General features: G+C 44.2%; 1 protein-coding gene across 4 annotated transcripts in view; it reads right to left on the bottom strand.

Moving 5' to 3' along the window:
- LOC110533319 (glutamate receptor 1) overlaps positions 1 to 24,189 on the bottom strand; it is a 104,103-nt gene that overhangs the window by 10,040 nt on the left and 69,874 nt on the right. The window contains exons 9-15 of one of the 4 annotated variants that reach the window (XM_036989629.1): positions 22,600 to 22,710; positions 20,594 to 20,800; positions 17,576 to 18,090; positions 6,441 to 6,639; positions 6,053 to 6,300; positions 3,111 to 3,225; positions 806 to 940 (exon numbers count right to left, since the gene is read on the bottom strand). In XM_036989629.1, the coding sequence (XP_036845524.1) occupies positions 806 to 940; positions 3,111 to 3,225; positions 6,053 to 6,300; positions 6,441 to 6,639; positions 17,576 to 18,090; positions 20,594 to 20,800; positions 22,600 to 22,710 (1,530 nt within the window). Of the gene's footprint in view, positions 1 to 796; positions 941 to 2,401; positions 2,517 to 3,110; positions 3,226 to 6,052; positions 6,301 to 6,440; positions 6,640 to 17,575; positions 18,091 to 20,593; positions 20,801 to 22,599; positions 22,711 to 24,189 lie in introns of those variants that run through there. The other 3 variants (XM_036989628.1, XM_036989630.1, XR_005053567.1) reach the window with 3 other exon arrangements.

The raw sequence follows: 24,189 nt of genomic DNA, 5'->3' as shown, positions 1-24,189 counted from the left end.
TGTGCCACAAATAAAGTGAACTTCCCACAAAGAAAGGAGGGAAAAAGGGCTACCTAAGTATGGTTCCCAATCAGAGACAACGATAGACAGCTGTCCCTGATTGAGAACCCTACCCAGCCAAAACATAGAAATACCAAAACATAGAAAATAGAACATAGAATGCCCACCCAAATCACAACCTAACCAAACCAAAATAGAGACCACCATAATTTGCAAATAAATAAATTAAAAATCCTACAATGTGATTTTCTGGATTATTTTTTCTCATTTTGTCTGTTATAGTTGAAGTGTACCTATGACGAAAATTACAGGCCTCTCTCATCTTTTTAAGTGGGTGAACTTGCACAATTGGTGGCTGACTAAATACTTTTTTGCCTCACTGTAAATTATAGAGCCTTCGTCATTGCTTCAAAGTTAAAATAATATAAAAATAATAATTAAGAGGGTGCTTATATTTGTTCTAGTTCACACATGTACAGATGTAGGATCTTAATTTGAGCCAGTTTGCTACAGATTATAATGAATGGACTTTTCTTGTAAGGGTGGATACATTTTACGTTAGGACAAATCAAATCAGATTTTTTAATGTGTAACTTACAAACTTTAGAAGCCTTTTCAAATCTTGATTACACTAGCTTGCATTTCCTGCTGTGCAGGAAAATTCTCATCAACAAAAGAGAGATCAAATTAAGAACCTACATCTGTACAAGTGTGTATTAATAAGAACATATTTTTTTCCCACAACTCCCCCTGAGACACATTTGGAGAGTCGGGGTCGCGGCCTGCCGTCCTCCACTTAACTAACCTTCATCCTCCTCGACTCGATCCTGGACTTGTAACAGAACTCGACCAAGGCCACGAGCATGGCCAGCCCCAGCCCTCCAATCAGGATGTAGAACACCCCAGCCACATTGCTGAGGCTCAGAGCGCTGGTCTTGTCCTACAGACACAAAGACACAGGGTGAGACGCACTGGACCATGTCCAAGAGACACACCACACTAGGATAAAGATAGTGTAATTAACCATTCAACTACTGGTCTCACTACTGTCCTAGTGAATTTACACGACACATACTGGTAAGTGTACCTTCATGATAAATCAACAGGTCATTGTATATCTCCTAGAGAGGTCCTGACATATCTTTCTAATTTAACTGACTACTATCAACAACATACTTGATACAGTACATATCTAAGACTGACAGAAACATGCAGAGTCATGCACATGTAACAGGCTTGGGGTGAACATATCTTTAGAAAGTAGCTGACTAATGTGCATTTACAGCTAACACGTGTATTTTATACCAGACATAATGTCCAGTCATTCAAAATCAAATATGCATTAAAACACTTACATTAATTCCATTCTATATCGCCTCGCTGTTTTTTTTTTGATGATCATTTACTAAACCACGAAGTCCCTTGAGATGAGAATCTATTTTTCAAGGGAGAGCGTTTCACACTATCAGAATGATATGTAGTTGGTGTTGTGTATTCTAAAACATTCCGAAGACTGAATTTTTATAGAGTTGAACCATGCAAGAGGGAAAGGTCAACTTTTATTTTAGGTTTACGTCATAGGGTAGGGGTATCTTTATAAAATATAATTAGATGTTTAAGCAAATGCACCAGATAAGGGAAGGGCAATTGATTCGACAAGCCGTGGTTGCCGTGACATCACAAGAGGGGTTGCGCACATCTGTGACATGCGTAGTCTGGGATTGGTGGCAGATTGGCCGTGTCTTGGGTCTCAACCAATAGCATGCACACTGTCTAAAGACAGAGACAAGGAACACAGCACTAAAGGAGAGGAGACCCCAGTTCTGGAGGAGGTCTTGTATAAAGGGCCTTTCTCTCCACGCTGTCATTTACCCGTGTCTCTTCATTTGACTTTGAAAGTTAAAATCACAAATAAATCTAAATTCTATTCATTCAGAAAACTGTGAATACTTTGCCTGTAGATGTCTGTAGAATATCCCAGACACAGGGAACAAAAGGGTGTTATCACTGTGTTATTCCTACACTATACAGTTTCAATTGTTATCCTTGTAATTGGTTCATCATCATTAGCTACACACATTTTGGAGAATAGAATACAACCCTAGGTCTACTTTTTTGGTTTAGACAAAACAAGCATTTACCAAGATCTAATTACGGGCCACTGTCTCATCCATAGCATGTGAGGACACAGCAATTATCACTAATCACTAAAGGTGTCTGAGTTCCAGGGCTGACATGAATCACAGTTATAAGGACACCAGTTTGTGTAAATGGCAGATTGGAGAGAAAGAGTGCTGAGTGCTAGGGAGGGGGGGGGGGGGGGGGGGGGGGGACGAGGGACCGTACAGAACTGCTAATACTCAATCTTGGTGTTAAGTATAGGACCAACACATGGACTGACCTTTCTTCCGGAGTCCTTGCTTCCACACTCTCCCTTATCGTACCACCATTTGTTTTTCAGTTTGTCTAAGATGGCTTGCTCATTGAGTTTCAACACCGCTAGGTTTACGGGGATTCTTCAACCAGGAAATGACATAAATAACATCACCCATGTTATGTTATGTTATTCAGTACATAGTAAACAGACACCCATTATTATGTCTAGATATGTTCTACGTACATGTCTAGACGGATAAAAAAACAAAACAAGAAAAACAAACAAACACAAATCACAACTTGAAACTGTCACTGCCAAAGTGATATGCATTAATACTCCATCTAGCTTTGTGTCCTTGTTCCCCTACTGCAAGATGTGTATTACTATATCACTTTGGGTAACCGGCAAAAATGTAAACACTCGGATATGCAAACCTGTCAATTATTGTTGCTTTAACAAGACAGTACTTGAGAAAACATACACGAAACTCTGCAAACATTTTTTTTTTGGGGGGGGGGGATGGGAATTGCCAATGCAACTAATTTGAAAGTAAACGGCACGTTTTTTGAAGAATTCCTCATACAATATAGTTGTAATCTTACACAAACTAACGTCAACAAGGACGAAGGGGGATTTGTGGTATTGCAGCCGATGTGTTTTTTTTTTTAAGGTTCGTTGCCGGTTACCCCCCATCGTCGTGGTTACCCGCTAGGTTTCTCATACTGGGGCTGACCTTGGAGTCACCTCCTCCGCTGCCGCACTCTCCCTTGTCGTACCACCATTTGTTTTTCAATTTGTCCAACAGGCCCTGCTCGTTCAGTTTTAACACTGCCAAGTTTACTGGGTTTCTTGAAACGATAATAGAATAATATTGGTCAGCATTTATGGAGATGTGATACGGTGTGGCAGAGGTAGTTCAGAAATAAAGTTTGAATAGCAAAAAGGAGGTACTGTTATCAGAATAATGAAAAATTAATAAAAAATAAGGCTACTAATAATGTGCCTGCCACTGTAAAATTAAATAAAAAACATTTGTTTCTAGTCCTGTATATAAAAATAATACTTCATGGTTAAACCATGACAGATTTTACCAAGCAAGACCAAGGATTCTAGGTAGGAGAACTATATACATATCAGAACATGTCTTGGATTGGTTGCATGGGCATGTATTTCAGTTAAAATCTAAAATAAGTAGCCTCCTGGATAAGGACAAGGCATAAACAGCCATCTTGTCGATTCACTTTGCAATACTCAGTTTTCGTCAGATATTCATTGGGATATTTTTGTGGTCAGGTGAGCACTATCCAAGGCATTACTGATATTGGGCATTGTGCTCCATTCTCTTCACCCTTTGCTGTTGCTGGTCCATTATGGACAACCCTCTCATAACTAACATGGTGGAAGGTGCTGCTGTACAGTAGTCTGATGGAAACATTATGTCAGCATGAACACTCAGCAAGCTAGAGTCTTTCTCAGTAAAACCCCGGAATTCTTTCTCTATTCAGAGAGAAAGAAAGAGTTCCGTCTGCCTAATGGATGAGTTAAATAAATCCACATCCTCTATTAGGATTTTAGTAGCATTTGTCTTTGAGAGCGGCAGTTTTCTTGTGATGCGACTGACAAAAATAAAGTGATGTGACGATGATGTGGGGGAAAACACGTCAGGAATAAAAACAGGAAGGAAGAAGATTATTATTATTATTTTTTCAACAGGTATAGAAGACAAGACAAGGGTGGGATGTAATGGTATGCCACATCAGATACACAGCAATGAAGGACTCTTAAGTCCATTTCTGTTTCATAAACATTACGGAGAACTGATCACAGTTTACAACTTTATGATAGCAGAAACTATGTTCCAACATATTTAGAACTGATGGTTAAGATGTTTTTTTTCTCCAAATCATCAAAACCTTAAGCTCATATAGAATAGTATGTATCTGATGTGGCACAGTTGTTACAGCTCATACAGCAGTCATTTCAACATCATTTTCTACTTTCAACATACACAAATGCAATAGTGCAAATATAGGCTAGTACACTGTGGCATGGGGATCACTGGTTGGTTTAAAGACGTTTTAGACGGTTATTTTTCAAGAGCTCATTTTATACAACTTTAGAGAACGTACCGTAGAATAGGAAAATATCAATCGTATGTATACACAATACATCCGTAAAAACACCAATTCACAGAATTAGCTCAAGATCTTTGGAATGTGCGTAATTTGAACCCACAGCCACAGTGTGAAACTACAATTAGTCTCAGAGTATGTACGAGTCCGTCAAAGCCCAGGCTGAACCAGCGATCACACTTGATATTGAGTGTAACTTAGAAAGCCTTTGTGAAACACCACTCTTTCTGTCACCTTGATAAAGATATTGGTAGACTAATAAACTAGGTAAACAACGTGATCGATCAAAAAGGCTGCTAGGTGTGATTGAATGGGGCCTGCAGCCCATTAATATGAGGACAATAACATCTGATTGAACACAGGTGCATTAAAAGTCATGAAACAGATGAGTTCCTAAACGTGAATCTTGCAAAAAAAATGTTTTTACTGGGTGCCTTTACCCTGAAATAACTTGTAAAATATTGGTTCATAATTGGTTTTTGGTACTAAAATAAAATTGCAATCAAATCACAGGAGATTTACAGAAAAGGTAATAACTAACACCTAGGATTCTAATTCAAGTGCTATTTCTTGGGAAAATGCCGTTTTGAGATTTACTGTCAAAGTGCACAACTCTAGAAGTTCTGAGATAAAAAAATATGCAGGTAATAACATCAGGGTGCAATTTAAAGTTAATTTAATTAAATAGCTTTCATTTATTATCTATCAAGACTGAATTTACATTTTCGTAACAGTTATTACCCCCAGTTTTCTTAGTTATTCCAAGGAGCAAGACATTACAAAATGGTATTATAACCAGTGTCTGTCTGAAGAAAGTAAAGGCCTGAACAGTCATGATTCCAATATGATGTTGATGATACTTTATGGACTGAGTTGAGACAGTGGGGGGGGGGGGGCATGTTCTAGACGTCTGGTGAGAGTGGTTACAAATCAGGAGTAGAGAATAGTTGAATTAGACTATCTCTTTATCTCTCAATGAGACTTTATCTCTTTATCTCGTAATGAGACTTTATCTCTTTATCTCGTAATGAGACTGTTTCTCTTTATCTCGTAATGAGACTTTATCTCTTTATCTCTTAATGAGACTTTATCAATTTATCTCGTAATGAGACTTTATCTCTTTATCTCGTAATGAGACTTGTTCTAGACGTCTCTTTATCTCTTAATGAGACTTTATCTCTTTATCTCGTAATGAGACTTTATCTCTTTATCTTGTAATGAGACTTTATCTCTTTATCTCTTAATGAGACTTTATCTCTTTATCTCGTAATGAGACGTTATCTCTTTATCTCTTAACTAGCATTATCACTGAAACAGACTAAAATGTGCATAATTTGCCCAAAGATTGTAAATTGATATATAACATCATGCTACATTTATTAAAGAAATAGTCTCTTCACTAATTATTATTTACTTTACAAAAGTGGGATAATTTGCAACTGTAACCTCTCTCACCTCAAGGGTGCATTTGGCATTCACATGTAAAACATAACAGGTGTGGTCGATCGTCATGGTGACGTGACCAGCCTACACACTGTAATACCTTAGTGCCGATCCCTTGGGCGTGGCCACTCCGTAACCCTTGGAGTCCAGGTTCCCTCCCACCTTCATGGTGTCACAGGGTTTTCTCTGCTCGATGTACTCGTTCATGGTGGACTCCAGCAGGTAGGCATACCTCCCTTTGGACTTCCTGACCCGCACCACGCCCTCGTCTGTGGTCTTCACGAACACTGACGGGTCGGCAGACTTCATGTAGGACCACATCTTCTCAAATACGGCTATTTTCGATCTCTAAGGTGCAAAAACAATAATGGGTAAAATACTGTATGTAGATGCTCTATGAGAAATGTAACCGCCTCGTCAAAAACTACTTGGAGCCACTTCATGACAGTTGATGCTTTTTCATGACATTTGATGACATAGAGCTTTACCCTGAAGAACTCTTTGGTGGAGCCTCCGTCTAGAGTACCATAGGCGATCTCTGTCTGCTTGGCCAGGTCCTCGGCACTCTCTATGGGCGACACCATCCTCTCCACGGTGAGGAAAGCAGCCAGGTTGGCCGTGTAGGACGAGATGATGATGAGGGTGAAGAACCACCACACTCCCCCTACAATGCGACCAGAGAGGGACCTAGAGAGAAGAGAGAGAGGAGTCTCTAACAATCCAAACATTGCCATCTCAGATAGAAGGAAAGGAAAGTGGACGTGTTGAGTGAGGGAAGTGATAAATCAATGGTTCAAGAGTAACACTGATCGTTTTCTTGGCACACAATGATACATTGCTTTCTGTTGCCACTATACAGATAATCACTCAATCACTTGGATAATCACTCCGTTTCGCACAATGCCACAGGTATAGAGACATGTGTATTAATTGCTTTTCCTTGTTTGATTGATTGTGAGTGTTGTACAACAACAATAACAAAAAATGAAACAAAATAAGCTATATCTGTTCACACAAACCTACACTACACTATGTGAAAAAATAAACCCCCCGCAAAAAATATTTGCGATCAAATCATTGCGTTAATTGTACCTTCAATAGGACCTGACCCCATTCCTGGCCTAAATGCTGTGCTACAAACGTATTCTGAACTACAGCAGAGACAGTTGGTGCAACACGTCTGCTCCGAAGATCACAGCGGCGCTACAAAACAGAGATCGCATTTCTGAGAAAACAGAAACACACATGGTTGGATTGTCCTTTTGTAGGGCTGCATCCCACCCAATCAGTATGCATTGTATGAAACAATCCTCTCCATTTTCAGTCTGAGCGTAAACAAACATGACAGTTGTGTGGGCTGACGGTGAAAGACAGGTTGATCTGTAGAAAATGGCGTTCAGCGTTGTAGGATCTCTGAGTGCCAGCGCAGATTTCTCAAAGACGACACTCCCCTTTTGGAAGCAGCAAAGCTTCTAACTAAAGCAGAGGAATTGTGTGAAAAAAAAAAGAATTGCTTTAAAAATAGCAAATTGTTGTTCTGTGTTGTTTTATGCAAAACAGAGGATAAGCTGGCTCCAGTATTTGGATTTGCCCAGCAAATTCGGGGAGAAGAACGTCCTCACCCACAGACCTGTTTCCAAATTCAGAAACCGTTCCTCTTTGGAAGATTCGCTGAACAAAACCTCCTTTTATTGCCCTTGAATCCCTTGTACACAATGCAGCTCACACACTAAAATAGAATTTAAAAGCAGTGAGAACAGAGTGAGCCTAAGACTAGGGGTTGGAGGGTAGCATGTGAGGAATGCTACTGGAAACTACTGCAAAAGGAAAGCAGGAAAAACAATAAGCCCTTCAAACTTCAATTCATTGACAGCTTGCAGGCACAGAGATCTTTTGAAGCCTCCGCACTAGCCAGCCAACAAGCTGATCTCCAGAGAAACAGCCTGCCAATAGTTTAAGCCACCAAGAACTGGACAGGGGATTCTCTAGGTCCAGCCCACCACAACGAGATGGGATAAAAACACCCGATGGTCGTACAGTTACACCTCCAGCATGTTGGCAGCAGGGAATGACTCTAAAACGGTCATTCATCTCTTTCAATGCAAACTAACTGGTAAACAGGGTTGATACTAATGTGGATAATAATTACAACACTACTCATAATTACAAATAAGAGGTAATGAGGTAACAATACATTTTAAAATTACAAATCATTTCCCAAGTGTGTGTGTGCTAGAGCAAACACATAAAAACACACACGCACACACACGCACGCACACAATACTCCGTCATGGTGAACTGTCCTCTCCAAATATTTGAGCTCATCAGAGGGAGGTTATGTCCGTAGGTCTGTCAGCCATGTCTGGGGCGGGTAACGAGTCTCCAGAGACGATGAGATGCTGAAGTCCAACACTTGCATTCTGTCAGTCTGTATTGTTTGAACAGAACACTGCAACGGCAGCAACACAGTTCAGATGTGACGCTGATCTCTATTTTTGACAGAACCGTTGTTAAACACTGTTAAGCATGTCATAACACTGAGGGTTTCTGGGTCACCTCTGTACAGGGAAAGGGCTGTGAGGCCCGCAGGGTTGGGTTTGTGTGATTGGCTGTTTGTGTGTGTACTGTATGTACTGTTAAAGGAGTAGAATGTGTGAGAGTGTGTAAATGTTTTAGCTATGGGATGGCTGGGCGATGTGTTTGGGGAGTGTGTGTGTGTGTTTAACAATAGAATTGAAGTGACAGGCCGTGCCTGGGGCAGGAAGAGGAGCGTTCGGGGCGTCTGGTCACACTAAGAGAGAGCTCTGACCCGTACACCACCACGTCTCACTGCAGACACACAGGCAAAGGGGACCGGTCCAGGATATACACTGACCCTTCCCCACTGTGTGCACACATACGTACTGTACATATGAACACACTTATACCTTTCTCTCCTTAAATTGATACAATGTATAAACAAGATCACAGAACAGGACTGCCGAGCTTTAAATCACGTAGCGCGTAAAAAAAAAACCTGTCTGTCCTCAGTTGCAACACTCACTAACGAGTTTCAAACTGCCTCTGGAAGCAATTTCAGCACAATAACTATTCGTCGGGAGCTTTATGAAATGTATTTCCATGGCCGAGCTGCCGCACACAAGCCCAAGATCACCGTGTGCAATGCCAAGCGTCGGCTGGAGTGGTGTAAAGCTCGTCACCATTTGGATTCTGGAGCAGTGGAAACGCATTCACCATCTGCCGGTCCGATGGATGAATCGGAGTTTGTCGGATTGCCAGGAAAACGATACCTTCCCGAATGCATTGTGCCCGCTGTAAAGTTTGGTGGAGGAGGAATAATGGTACGGGGCTGTTTTTCATGGTTCGGGCTAGTTCCCTTAGTTCCAGTGAAATCTTAACGCTACAGTATACAATGACATTCTAGACGATTCTAGACGATGCCCCCCGTGCACAAAACGAGGTTCATACAGAAATGGTTTGTCGAGATCGGTGTGGAAGAACTTGACTGGCCTGCACAGAGCCCTGACCTCAACCCCACCAAACACCTTTGGGATGAATTGGAACGCCGACTGCGAGCCAGGCCTAATCGCCCAACATCAGTGCACGACCTCACTAATGCTCATGTGGCTGAATGGAAGCAAGTCCCCGCAGCAATGTTCCAACATCCTCCCAGAAGAGTGGAGGCTGTTACAGCAGCAAAGGGGGGACCAACTCCATATTAATGTCTGGGATTTTGGAAAGAGATGTTCGACAAGCAGGGGTCCACATACCTATTGGTCGTGTAGTGTATCTCCCTGGCAAATTATTTAAAACTAATCTTAACCCTTTCATAACTCATCTATCTTCATAAACCTCTGTATGACATACGTAAGTATGAGATATTGTGTCCAGTAAATTACTTTAATGAGCTGTGAAAAGTTACAATAACATTGGAGATGCAGCACGCATTCCTCCAGTGGTGAAAGTGGAGCGTATGAGGCTGAGAGTGAGATCCCCCCCCTCAGGGCAAAAACGCAGTAGAAAACACACATCCAAGCAGACAGGAGCGTCTATCTTCGTTGAGCAGAGTCTAGCAGTACCAGGGAGGCATCAGTCTGCTGTACAGCAGGAGTGGTATGGAGGGAGAAAGGCATGGAGGGAGGCATGGAGGGAAGGATGGAGGGAGGTATGGAGGGAAGGATGGAGGGAGGTATGGATGGAAGGATGGAGGGAGGTATGGAGGGAGAGATGGAAGGAGGTATGGAGGGAGAGATGGCGGTATGGAGGGAGGTATGGCGGTATGGAGGGAGGAATGGAGGGAAGGATGGAGGGAGGTATGGATGGAAGGATGGAGGGAGGTATGGAGGGAGAGATGGAAGGAGGTATGGAGGGAGAGATGGCGGTATGGAGGGAGGTATGGCGGTATGGAGGGAGGAATGGAAGGAGGTATGGAGGGAGGTATGGAGGGAGGCATGGAGGGAGGGAGAGAGGCATGGAGGGAGGTATGGAGGGAAGGATGGAGGGAGGTATGGAGGGAGGTATGGAGGGAAGGACGGAGGGAGGTATGGAGGGAGGTATGGAGGGAAGAATGGAGGGAGGTATGGAGGGAAGTATGGAGGGAAGGATGGAGGGAGGCATGGAGGGAGGGAGAGAGGCATGGAGGGAGGTATGGAGGGAAGGATGGAGGGAGGTATGGAGGGAAGGATGGAGGGAGGTATGGAGGGAGGTATGGAGGGAAGGATGGAGGGAGGTATGGAGGGAAGTATGGAGGGAAGTATGGAGGGAGGCATGGAGGGAGGTATGGAGGGAAGGATGGAGGGAGGTATGGAGGGAGGTTTGGAGGGAAGGATGGAGGGAGGGAGGGAGGTATGCAGGGAGGTATGGAGGGAGGTATGGAGGGAGGCATGGAGGGAAGCATGGAGGGAGGGAGGGAGGTATGCAGGGAGGTATGGAGGGAGGTATGGAGGGAGGCATGGAGGGAGGTATGGAGGGAGGTATGGAGTGAGGTATGGAGGGAAGGATGGAGGGAGGCATGGAGGGAGGTATGCAGGTAGGCATGGAGGGAGGTATGGAGGGAGGCATGGAGGGAGGTATGGAGGGAGGCATGGAGGGAGGTATGGAGGGAGGTATGGCGGTATGGAGGGAGGTTTGGAGGAAGGCATGGAGGGAGGGAGGGCGGTACGGAGGGAGGTATGGAGGGAGTCATGGAGGGATGGAGGTATGGAGGGAGGCAGGGAGAGAGGCATGGAGGGAGGGAGGTATGGAGGGAGGGAGGTATGGAGGGAGGAAGGGAGGGTTGGGGGAGGAATGGAGGGAGGGAGGCATGGAGGGAGGGAGGTATGGAGGGAGGCATGGGGGAGGTATGGAGCGAGGCATGGAGGGAAGGAGGCATGGAGGGAGGGATGGAGGGAGGCATGGAGGGAGGAGGGAGGCATGGGGGAGGTATGGAGCGAGGCATGGAGGGAAGGAGGCATGGAGGGAGGGATGGAGGGAGGCATGGAGGGAGGCAGGGAGGTAGGTATGGAGGGAGGGAGGTGTGGAGGGAGGCATGGAGGGAGGGAGGTATAGAGCTACTGGAGGTATGGAGGGAGGCATGGAGGGAGGGAGGGAGGGATGGAGGTATGGAAGAAGGCATGGAAGGAGGTATGGAGGGAGTCATGGAGGGAGGGAGGGACGGAGTGAGGAATGTAGGGAGGTATAGAGGGTGGGAGGCATGGAGGGAGGCATGGAGGGTGGTATAGAGGGAGTTATGGAGGGAGGCATGGAGGGAGGTATAGAGGGAGTTATGGAGGGAGGCATGGAGGGAGATATGGAGGGAGGTATGGAGGGAAGGATGGAGGGAGGCATGGAGGGAGGCATGGAGGGAGGCATGGAGGGAGTTATGGAGGGAGTTATGGAGGGAGGTATGGAGGGAGTTATGGAGGGAGGCATGGAGGGAGGTATGGAGGGAGGCATGGAGGGAGGTATGGAGGGAGGTATGGAGGGAGGCATGGAGGGAGTTATGGAGGGAGGCATGGAGGGAGTTATGGAGGGAGGCATGGAGGGAGGTATGGAGGTAGGTATGGAGGGAGTTATGGAGGGAGGTATGGAGGGAGTTATGGAGGGAGGCATGGAGGGAGGCATGGAGGGAGTTATAGAGGGAGTTATGGAGGGAGGTATGGAGGGAGGCATGGAGGGAGGTATGGAGGGAGGCATGGAGGGAGGTATGGAGGGAGGCATGGAGGGAGATATGGAGGGAGGTATGGAGGGAGGCATGGAATGAGTTATGGAGGGAGGCATGGAGGGAGTTATGGAGGGAGGCATGGAGGGAGTTATGGAGGGAGGCATGGAGGGAGGTATGGAGGGAGGTATGGAGGGAGGCATGGAGGGAGGCATGGAGGGAGGTATGGAGCTACTGGAGGGAGGTATGGAGGGAGGCATGGAGGGAGGTATGGAGGGAAGGAGGAAGGTATGGAGGGAAGGAGGGAGGCATGGAGCGAGTTATGGAGCTACTGGAGGGAAGGAGGGAGGCGGTATTGACACTTTCTCACTGCCTTGACGCCAGCCGTCAGTAAAACCCTATTTCGTATTTCATTGTCTCTGTGAACGGGAGGGAATCCCATCGGCTTTGCACAGTGGAGAACAGAAAGGTTAAAGAGATACTTTGGTATTTTGGCAACGAGGCTCTTTATCTACTTCCCCAGAGTTAGATGATCTCGTGGACACCATGTCTATGTTTCTGGGTTCCGTTTGAAGAACGTTGCTATCTGCCAGTCCGTGAGGCTAATCATTTCTAATAACAATAAGATAATGACATATAATCGGTAATAAGTGTGCACTTAAGATGGCAAACAAACATTTACCTCAGAAGTTAAACTCAGGCGTCTAGTGGCTTCTGTGAGTTGCTACATGACGAGCCCTTCTCTGAGTGGCAGTGGTGACATTTACAGAGATCAGACACATGCTATCATTAATAAATAGCTGGGGTCTGCCCACAAAGCTGCTCCTTCCATCTCCCATTGCTCTTGTTCTTCAAAGTTATGTTTCGATCTGGTTGTTTGGAGATTATCATCAACATGGCAGGCCTCCCAGTTACTGAATTATTTGACAAATAGCATCCTGCCAAACGCAGCTGGCCGGCAGGTTCTTTAAAATGTTCTTTCCTCAGAGCTGCTATCGATATATGACATTTGAGCTGTTTTACTGCAGGTCAGCTCACTGAACACACCAGTGTGAGAAGCAAGTTGACCTTTCTATTCCTATTGACCTTCAGGTGACCTTTCATAGTGCCACCTATCCACCTAGGGTGTATTTCTATGTTTTGGCCGGGTATGGTTGTCAATCAGGGACAGCTGTCTATCGTTGTCTCTGATTGGGAATCATACTTAGGTAGCCCTTTTTCCCTCCTTTCTTTGTGGGAAGTTCACTTTATTTGTGGCACATTGCCCGTAAGCTTCACGGTTGTTTTGTATAGTTAATCGTTTTTGTCGGCGTCATTTCTAAATAAAAAGGAATATGTACGCCCACCACGCTGCGCTTTGGTCATTCGACGGCCGTGACATAGTGCCACCTTTCTGCTCCAAATTAGACTCCCTCAGAGATGCAGTACCCTCACCGCACACACTTTCACAATGCTGAAGAAGCTACCCGAATATACTGTACATTCTCGCAATACTGAAGAAGGCACATGACTAAACACTCAGTTTATTAGGTACACCACTCCATTCACAAAAATAGTTTGCTCCTACAGACAGTGAGTCACGTAGCTGTGGCTTGCCATATAAATCGGGCAGACAGGCATCGAGGCATTCAGTTACTGTTCGATTGAATGTTGGAATGGGCAAAACGAGTAGCCTAATCGACTTTGAAGGTCGTCGGGTCAGGCGGTTCCAGTATCTCAATGGTACAGATTGGTGGAGGTGGTGTAGGTGGTGTAATAGTGTGGGGAATGTTTTCCTGGCTAGGTCCCTTGATGACAATTGAGCAACGCTTCCATGCCCTGAAAAACGCAGGCTGTTCTGGAGGCAAAGGGGAGGTCTGACCCAGTATTTAATAAATTGAATGTAGATTCTCACAAGACTCCTCATAATAGAGTAGAGAGGTGTTCTTATAAAAGCCATCCTGTGTATCAAATCAAATCAAATGTATTTATATAGCCCTTCTTACATCAGCTGATATATCAAAGTGCTGTACAGAAACCCAGCCTTAAACCCCAAACAGCAAGCAATGCAGGTGTAGAAGCACGGTGGCTAGGAGGCTAGGTGTTGTCAATACCTTAAACCATTTCACATGGTAAAACACAATTTGCAGATCTCACTTAGACTTTTCAGCAAAACTCTAAACACATTCTCATTCTCAAAACTTATTCTGCACTCTAATGCACATGTCATCCATACTGGTAAACACAAGTGGCAACAATCAAATACAAATAGAGAAGACATGTCATTGATTGAACACAACCACTCAAAATGGACTTAACCTGTTTCAAATGATACGACACAACCAATAAGCCAGGTCAGAGAGCAAACAGGTTGTTGAAGGTGGGAAGGAGAAAGTCTGAGAATGGATACTGGAGTACAGTGCATTGTAGGGTTGCACTGTACTATTGTAGGGTACAAGTACAGTGCATTGTAGGGTACAAGGAGGAGGAAGAACAGAAAACAAAAGAGCAAAGCAGAGTAGTAATTTCTGATCAATTTTTTCGCTCATCAAAAGACAATGACGGAAAAATATGAATATTTCTTTAGATTTAGAAATGTACTTCTCCCTGAGAATTGTATGTTTTGAACAATGTGTTTTCTATTTTTCGGTGTATTGTTTACTGACTGCTTGAGAGTGTATATCATTTTGATCACTTTGTTTATGATTTGAGAGCAGTGTTTTACACAGGTAAAACTGCAAGAGGAGTCAGAGGTTACGTAAATAGTGCTTGAAGATGAGGTTTTGTGTTGAATGTTTTCAGGAAATGGAGCAAGGTTTCAGAAATTGTGTTTTAGCAATTGAGAAAAACTGTAAGAGAGTCACTATGTGTTTGAGACATGAATGTAACTCATCTGTGCTCTGGCCTCATGGGTAAAGAGTTCCTTATCCCACTGAGTTTCTCCATTACTGTATAACCCCATGAGGTAGCAGGGAAGTGAATCACCACTATTTGTCAGGTCTCCCCTCCTCTATTTGTCAGGTCTCCCCTCCTCTGACAGCCTGGGAAACGAAGTCAAATCACCAGTCCGCCAAGAGGCTTAGACCATGAAACCCAAATGATTCACACAGGAGAGAGAGAGTGCGAAAGAGAGAGAGAGAGAGAGAGAGAGAGAGTCAGAGAGAGAGAGAGAGTCAGAGAGAGAGAGAGAGAGAGTCAGAGAGAGAGAGAGAGAGAGAGAGTCAGAGAGAGAGAGAGAGTCAGAGATAGAGAGAGAGAGAGAGTCAGAGAGAGAGAGAGAGAGAGAGAGAGTCAGAGAGAGAGAGTCAGAGAGAGAGAGAGAGAGAGAGAGAGAGAGAGAGAGACAGAGAGAGAGAAAGAGAGACAGAGACAGAGACAGAGACAGAGAGAGAGAGAGAGAGAGAGAGAGAGAGAGAGAGACAGAGAGAGAGAGAGAGAGAGAGAGAGAGAGAGAGAGAGAGAGAGAGAGAGAGAGAGACTGCTCCCAAGTGAACTGAGGAGAGGGGAAACTGATGTGTTAAAGCAGAGAACTGAAGAGAAGACAAGCGAAGGGAAGATAGAAGATCAATGTCTTCGTAATGATTTCATTTAGAGGAATCAACCATCTGCAGTTGGTCAGTATAGGGGGACAGATAAATGGGGGAGGAAAATAAGCTTTTACAGTACAAACTAAGACAAAGTAAGACTTGGATTGTCCTTGGAATGGCCAGCGTTAAAGGGTTCCTCTCCTGAAGCTTAGAAATTCTGTCTGGGTTAAATTGGATGCATCTACGACCGAGAAAACAACATCTGTCACAGGCAGCTTTCTGCAAATGTAATCTAATTTGGGCCCATTAGGCAGCTTTCTGCAAATGTAATGTAATTTGAACTCATTAGTTCCCTCAAAGCAGAAGGATACACATGTCCACCTAAATGTCAGGCAGTGACTGAGGAGCCAGCAATTAGAGCAAGCCAAGCGCCCAGGGGCCTTACTTTATAATGAGGAGGAGGAGGAGGAGGAGGAGGAGGAGGAGGAATGTCACCAGATTGACCTGAACTAATGTTCTGGTAATGAATCCCCACATGACTTTATGAAGGAATAAATTGATAATATAATAATATACAATAATAATAATAATAATAATAATAATATATAATATTATACAGTATGGTTAGCTGGAAACAAAGGGGCAGGCGTGGGTCAGGCTAGGCAGGAAGGCAGGCAGGGAGGGGCGCAGGACATAGGACATAGGTTATGGTTAGCTGGAAACAAAGGGTCAGGCTTGGGTCAGGCTAGGCAGGCAGGGAGGGAGGGGCGCAGGACATAGGTTATGGTCAGCTGGAAACAAAGAGTCAGGCTTGGGTCAGGCTAGGCAGGCAGGCAGGGAGGGGCGCAGGACATACAGTAGGTGATGGTTAGCTGGAAACAAAGGGGCAGGCTTGGGTCAGGCTAGGCAGGCAGGCAGGGAGGGGCGCAGGACATAGGTTATGGTTAGCTGGAAACAAAGGGGCAGGCGTGGGTCAGGCTAGGCGGGCAGGCAGGGAGGGGCGCAGGACATAGGTTATGGTTAGCTGGAAACAAAGGGGCAGGCGTGGGTCAGGCTAGGCGGGCAGGCAGGGAGGGGCGCAGGACATAGGTTATGGCTAGCTGGAAACAAAGGGGCAGGGCATTGTGATAATGATTATGGTACTCCTGCCATGTGGCAAGGGAACAATGAATAAGGCCACACATAGATCTTAGGTACATACAACCAAAGCAGTTGCAATCCAATATATCTGAAAATATATTTTCTTTCAACGAGGCACAATGTAAAGTTATCCATCCGAAAGGGTTGTTTTCACGTTAACTCACTGGAAGGAAGGAATCCTGTAAGAACCATAACTGAATCTGAATCCATCTAATTTCAACAATTCTTTTGAATTTGACATGTCTATTCACCAAGAATCAACGTGAAAAATACACCCTCTTTCGTGTGCCAAAAATACCCTTATCTTAGGGAGTATCTTTGTCTCTCTTCTTTGAGAAGCTTCTGCTGATGTCCATGTCTGCCCTGATAAGAGCACAACTACACGCACCTCCAACAGCAGCCTGGACTGGACCCTGGGGCTGGGCTTGGACCTAGGGAACCCCTGACCGGGGTCTGGCCTGCACCCCATGACTGCTGTCTTGGGTTGTGATAAGAACACCGGCTCCTGAAGGCCCAGTCCAGACATACTGTCAGTCAGTCTGTCACTCTGCTCTTGTTTTGTTCTGATCTGTTATTTTCTGATATGTTCTGATGTCTTCTGATCTGATCTGTTCTGATCTGTGCTGTTCTGATCTGTGCTGTTTGGATCTGTTATTTTCTGATATGTTCTGATGTCTTCTGATCTGATCTGTTCTGTTCGGCAGGATGCCTCTGTATCCTTTCTGCTGATGACTCATCTTCCATGTCTTCACTGTGGGGAGTCTTTTATAGTGTGAAAGGATGTTGTTAGTGGAAACACTACAGGTAACAGTGGGGGGTCGAAAAAAGGTTTGCTTACCTTGGCGAGATGTCACAGCCCTGCTGCATGAAGGCGCCCAGCGAGAACCACAAGCTGTTGAATATCCCAAACTCATTGGTGTGCCCCTCACTCTGGCTCTGGCCCTGTCCTTGGCCCTGGTTTTGGCCCGGTTGGGACTGGGACTGGCCCTGTCCTTGGCCCTGGTTTTGGCCCAGTTGGGACTGGGACTGTCCTGGCTCTCTCCTGGGACTGAACGACTGCTGTCTCTGCTGCTGCTCCTGGCCCTCCTCTCCCTCTGAGTCGTCCCCCTGCCACTCGTACGGACTGAAGCGGCTGACCAGGAAGAGAACCACGCTCACACCGATGTAGGCAAACACGATGCACATCCAGATCTCGTAGGCCAGTGGGTCGAGGAAGGAGAAGACACCTGGTTTTGACTTGGTGGGCTTCTTGATCATGATGGAGATGCCCAGGGACATGAAGGGCTTGGAGAAGTCGATCACCTCCTCTCTCACCAGAGTGATGGTCAACGGGGCTACTGCTACATCTGCTTTCTAGGAGTCAAGGAGAGAATTACGTGTTCATCTATGTAGCTCTATGTATCATTCACCAACATTATCCCTACACTCAGAAATCCACGTCTGTATTCGTCCTTCAAACATTATCCCTACACTGAGAAATTCATGTCTGTATTCGTCCTTCAAACATTATCCCTACACTCAGAAATCCACGTCTGTATTTGTGCTTCAAACATTATCCCTACACTCAGAAATCCATGTCTGTATTCGTCCTTCCAGCCATAAAGACTTCAAGTGGATATGACAAAAGCATTTCCTTAAAGGGGCAATCAGCAATTGCAACAATAACAAAGCATTTTCTCAGCCCCTGCTTTGGTAAAAAGCTGAGGGATGTGGCTAAAGAAACCAGGGCTCCTGAGTGGCGTAGCGGTCTAAGGCACTGCATCTCAGTGCTCGAAGGCTGTATCACAACCAGCTGTGATTGGGAGTCCCATAGGAGTCCCATAGGTAGGCGCACGATTGGCCCAGGGTCGTCCAGGTTTGGCTGGTGTAGGCCGTCACTGTAAATAAGAAATAGTTCTTAACTTGCCTAGTTAAATAAAGAAACAAATAAATGTAACCATTTTCAATTCATAGACAGAGCTATCGATTCAAGGACTTACCATCCACGACACCAAAGTATAGTTTTAACCATATCTTGAGGCTATATGGTGTCTGTTTACATTTACTTTGTTTATAATAAGAGAGTAAAACAAGCTTATATTTTGGGCTCTGATGGGGTACAAAAGTTGAACTAAGCTCATGAGGCATCAATAAGCAATTTTATTCAAGAATCAATGGGTCCGTAAGTGTAAAAAATAAATAAAAATGGATGTAACAACTGCAGATTGCCCCTTTAAGGTGATGTGAAGGAATGTAAATCACACGGATTAGCATACGGCTCAGTAATAGTAAACTCTGTTCCCATAAGACAAGTTTCTAAAATCACTCTCCAGCTAACGTAAACACTGAGCTTTTTCAAGCTGAATAGTAATGAATCCCTTTCAAGAAATATTAGGCTTACAACACTGAGAGAAATAAAATAATAACCCCTCCAAGCGAGACTTGATTTGGTTGAGTCCACCCAGCACCTCTGTCGTTGTAAGGACAGAACAAATACCCTACTGTACCCTCGACCAAACTAGGAGCGTATCTTTCATCTCAAGTTCCTGAGGGCAGAGAAATTGTGTTTTGACATGATTCACATGAACAATGGAAGATATGAGAAGTGACAGTTCTGTTAGGGACGTTTCAATAAAACAGCCTTCCTGGAATACAAATCCACATACTGCACTGTTCCCAATCTGTTGCCTGTTGCCCAATTCTTTGGTTACCAGACAACAGCGTTTGACTACTTGTCACACTATCACTTGGCAGCCTATCAAGGCCCATCTGAATTGTGTTTTGACATTGAGGAAGCTGCTGGATATGTCAAGTGAGAGGTATAGACCTTTGTCCGACTATATCTCTTGTAAGGACACGCTGCGTCCTTTCTGAAGTAAAGCTGTGAAATACTTCTCCAACACGATGTTATTGTTATCACTAAGAATGTATGTAAAAAAAATAAAATAAAAACATAATGTTGGAATGAAATAAGCATGCCCTGCAGTATGTCCTTTGGCTACAGTTGCAAATGTACAAATGTATGTATAAATGTACAAATGTATGTACAAATGTATGTACAAATGAACAAATGTATGTACAAATGTATGTACAAATGTACAAATGTATGTACAAATGTACAATGCAGATAAGTATATGCTCCAGACTTGTAAAATAACACAACGGAAACATTATTTATACTAAAGGCCACATTGAATTTGTTTTCACGTATTTAGTATGTGACAAACAGCCACTAACAAAATCATTGCACACGTCTTTTGCATTTGTTATGTTTGGATTAAGGTTTAACGTCGTGTCTGTATGAATACTGAATCTTGAATACTGAATCTTGAATATTGAATCTTGAATATTGAATATTGAATCTTGAATCTTGAATATTGACTGGGGGAAAAGGCTAGAGTGAAGGTTGAGATACAAGATGGTGTGTACTTGGAAAACGACATGTTAGTCTAAAAGAAATGTGAAATAATGTCAAGATGCTTTTTATAGTGAAGATTAAGTTTCTAAATTGCCTGGCTGGGCTGATGAGACAGTGGATAGCACAGTCTGATGGAACAGAGTAAATAGGCATTTTAACGTCATAGATTTAGCCGGAGGTAACTTGTGGAATAGACACCGGCTGGAATGCGGTTCTAAACAATCAGCATTCAGGATTAGACCCCCCCGTTGTATAAACGACAGATACTGTACCACATCTGCAACATTTTGGTTACTGCTACTACAGTATATAAACCGAAAGTGGTTGCATTCAAAATGTGTCCTTGCTATTGGACGAATTCCATGGACAGCTGTGTTGACTGAGACTGTACAATTAACACATTTCTCCTCTCTCAGAGCCTAGTGAGTTGCCCAGTGTGTTCATGAGATGGTTACTAACCCCATAAACGAGCTCGCCCACCATCCCGTTCCACATCTTGGACTCAGCGTCTCTGGCTCCGTACTTTCCATCCCCTACGATCTCCAGTTTATAAGTATAGCCCACATGCTTGGCGATCTCGGCGGCCAGCTCCACACAATAGCCCTCATACTTATCGTTCCCCACCAGCTGCTCATGATTTTTCTTCAGCATCACATATGGAGATTCCTAGGAAACATGAAGGACAACATTGATGTTTGTTTTTCATGGTTTCCTTCACTCTGCACGCATTCACCATTCATTTTTCACACATTTTTAAAAGGGACATTTATAAAGCTTTCCTTGTCCAGCTTTCTCTGGGACAATGTACTCTAGGGGTTCCCAGGGACTTTCCTTGATTTGAGGGGTAAAAAAAAGTACAAACCATAGGTTATTATTTGTATTTTTTATAAGTCGCAATTGTTTATACTAATCTAAAACGACGCATAAACCTGTGATGCTTTGGGCTAGAAACAAGTGGTAAAATACCAGAGGAAGAAGTCCCTCGGATGCATATGGGAATAACTTTGGTTTGTCTTTATGATATTCGGAAGCTGAGCTACGCATTTCTAAAGTTGAGGAGTCAAAGAAATCTGACTTTGCTTGGAAAGTATACTGATACTCCGTCGCTATCAATTGATCTAATCACTTTCTGTAAAAGAGAGTAATATAATTAAATTGAGGGTTCATATAAATGACCGTAATAAAACATATTTGGTAGCGGAATAACATTTGGGAAGGCATTTGTGACATTTTTCAAACGTTATAAAGGGGGCCCTGGATAAAAAACTTGTCCATGGTACGGTATAATATATGAATTTGTTTACAACCATGGGGCTTCACATCAATTTCTGTCAATTGCTTTGTGTATACGAAGGGGCCTTCAAATGACATTATTCATAGCGAGGAAGTGGCTACCCCCGGGGATCTGGACACAATCTCACACCTTCTCCTCAGTGTCGGGTGACTCAGATCTGATGGGCAAGCAGCACTCCTGCTATTTCTGACTGGCCAGGCCAGGATGACTGTAAAGGGGCTGTGTGGAGCTCTGGGTCTACCCTCCAGGTAAAGCAGAACAGAGCTGCTGTGAAAGCAGCCCTCATGGCCAGGCCACAGGTGAACACAACATAGAGTACAATCGGGAAATAGTGGGGCTGAGATAGTTTCACAAGGACAGTATTTCAGAGTTCAGATTTAGCCAGAAGCATTTTGAGACACACAAGGGCTCTCTCTCCCTCTCCCTCCCCATCCCTTACTCTCCCTCTCTCCCCATCCCTTACTCGCTCCCTCTCCCGCTCTCTCTTGCGCTCTCCCCCTCTCTCTCTCTCCCCATCCCTTACTCTCTCCCTCCTCATCCCTTACTCTCCCTCTCTCTCTCCCCAACCCTTACTCTCCCTCCCCATCCCTTACTCTCTCTCTCTCTCTCTCTCTCTCTCTCTCCCCATCCATTACTCTCTCTCTCCCCATCCCTTACTTTCTCCCTCCCCGTCCATTACTCTCTCTCCCTCTCTTGCGCTCTCCCTCTCTCTCTCTCTCTTTTTCGCTCTCTCCCCTTCCCTCCCTCATGTAGATGACTTGACCCACTGGTAATGATAGCCCATTTTAGGGATTGCTTAGATGGATGAATGTGCTGTACGAAATATAAACCCTGCCGTTTGGATATGAAAAGTTAAAATAAATTCACTGTCCAATTTTTTCTGGGATAGTTGCCACTAATTTCTATCCCTGTGTGAATCCAACCTAAAAATTCCTATTTTCCAGTATAGCCATATCAAACACAGCCTCAAATAATTGTCCTTTTTTCGTCAGTGAAACCCATTATCAGCATCCAAACATTGAGCCTATCAGTTAAGCTAGAAGAAGAAGTATTACTTAAATTATCACAGTGAATTATTGTAATGTTTGTTTATGTATCAATTAATCCCATAAGGCAACCGCCGATTTGACACGAAAATAAAATGTAATTCATTCATTCTAGTGAGACTCACAAGGATACTGGTCACTATGTAGGTCCTGTTTTGCAGTCCGAAGAACTCTTCAACCACCGGCGTGTATACCGCTGTGTTCACATAGTTCTCATTCTCGTTCCAGTAGCCCACCTACAGTCAGAAAGAGTACAGTCTATCAACACACACTGAGGAGGAAATCATACACTTCTATTTATAGTGTAAGACATATTAATATCACTGAAGCACAATTAGCCTACACACACGTAGCGTGGGCATAAGAACACTGTCCATATCAGATTTAGCATTTTGTTTATGAGGGCCCTGAATATTTATGAACAGCTTTGCCTGATGTTCTTTGTGGTGGGCTATCTCATCAATTGATGTGATGTATTTAGGCGAGCGGACACCTGGGGCGATTGATTTGTGAGTTGTGCTTTGTGCCCGCTCCCATACCCTATAATTACCCCTATACGTGTATCTTTTTTTATGACTAGTCTGTATGCAGGTAGACCAGAAAAGCCACATCCCTGATTGGCAGATGAGTGGCAACCCTGATTACAACCACCTGCTACCCATCTGCTGTTCCCTACAAATGCTGTTTTGAATTACAGAAAGTTGTACCTAAACACTAAAGAAGGCTGTAAAGACGAAACTATCCCTGACGCAGTGAAAAATTTGTTTAATGATGAAGTAAGCTTTATGCAATAAATGTTTTTGAGTGCAAACCCATTACACCTCTTTGTTTGGGTATAAGAACATCCATTAACTCATATAGCTAATCCCCTAGCTAGTCCTTACGCTATACTCAGTGATAACCAAGACCTCCTACCGTACGTCAGGGCCAGCTTATCTTATTCTCAGGTTGTAAGACTGTGTCGGTGATAACATTAAAGAGAGTCATCTTAATGTACAAATACCTTGCATGCCAAATGATATGAGGAATTTGCTCCAAATACAGTATGCAAGATCACTGAGTACTATAGCCAATGAGCTGCTGGTTCACTGAGTACTATAGCCAATGAGCTGCTGGTTCACTGAGTACTATAGCCAATGGTTGCATTCATGTAAACTCAGCAAAAAAATAAACATCCTCTCACTGTCAACTGCATTTATTTTCAGCAAACTTAACATGTGTAAATATTTGTATGAACATAACAAGATTCAACAACTGAGACATAAACTGAACAAGTTCCACAGACGTGTGACTAACATAAATGGAATAATGTGTCCCTGAACAAAGGGGGGAGGGGTCAAAATCAAAAGTAACAGTCAGTGTCTGGTGTGGCCACCAGCTGCATTAAGTTCTGCAGTGCATCTCCTCCTCATGGACTGCACCAGATTTCCCAGTTCTTGCTGTGAGATGTTACCCCACTCTTCCACCAAGACAACTGCAAGTTCCCGGACATTTCTGGGGGGAATGGCCCTAGCCCTCACCCTCCGATCCAACAGGTCCCAGACGTGCTCAATGGGTTTGAGATCCGGGCTAGTCGCTGGTCATGGCAGAACACTGACTATCCTGTCTTGCAGAAAATCATGCACAGAACGTGCAGTATGGCTGGTGGTATTGTCATGCTGGAGGGTCATGTCAGGATGTGTCTACAGGAAGGGGACCACATGAGGGAGGATTAT

This window comes from Oncorhynchus mykiss, chromosome 10 (assembly GCF_013265735.2).
Source record: "Oncorhynchus mykiss isolate Arlee chromosome 10, USDA_OmykA_1.1, whole genome shotgun sequence".
Classification (NCBI taxonomy): Eukaryota; Metazoa; Chordata; class Actinopteri; order Salmoniformes; family Salmonidae; genus Oncorhynchus; species Oncorhynchus mykiss.
This window is presented reverse-complemented; position numbering and strand designations above follow the sequence as displayed.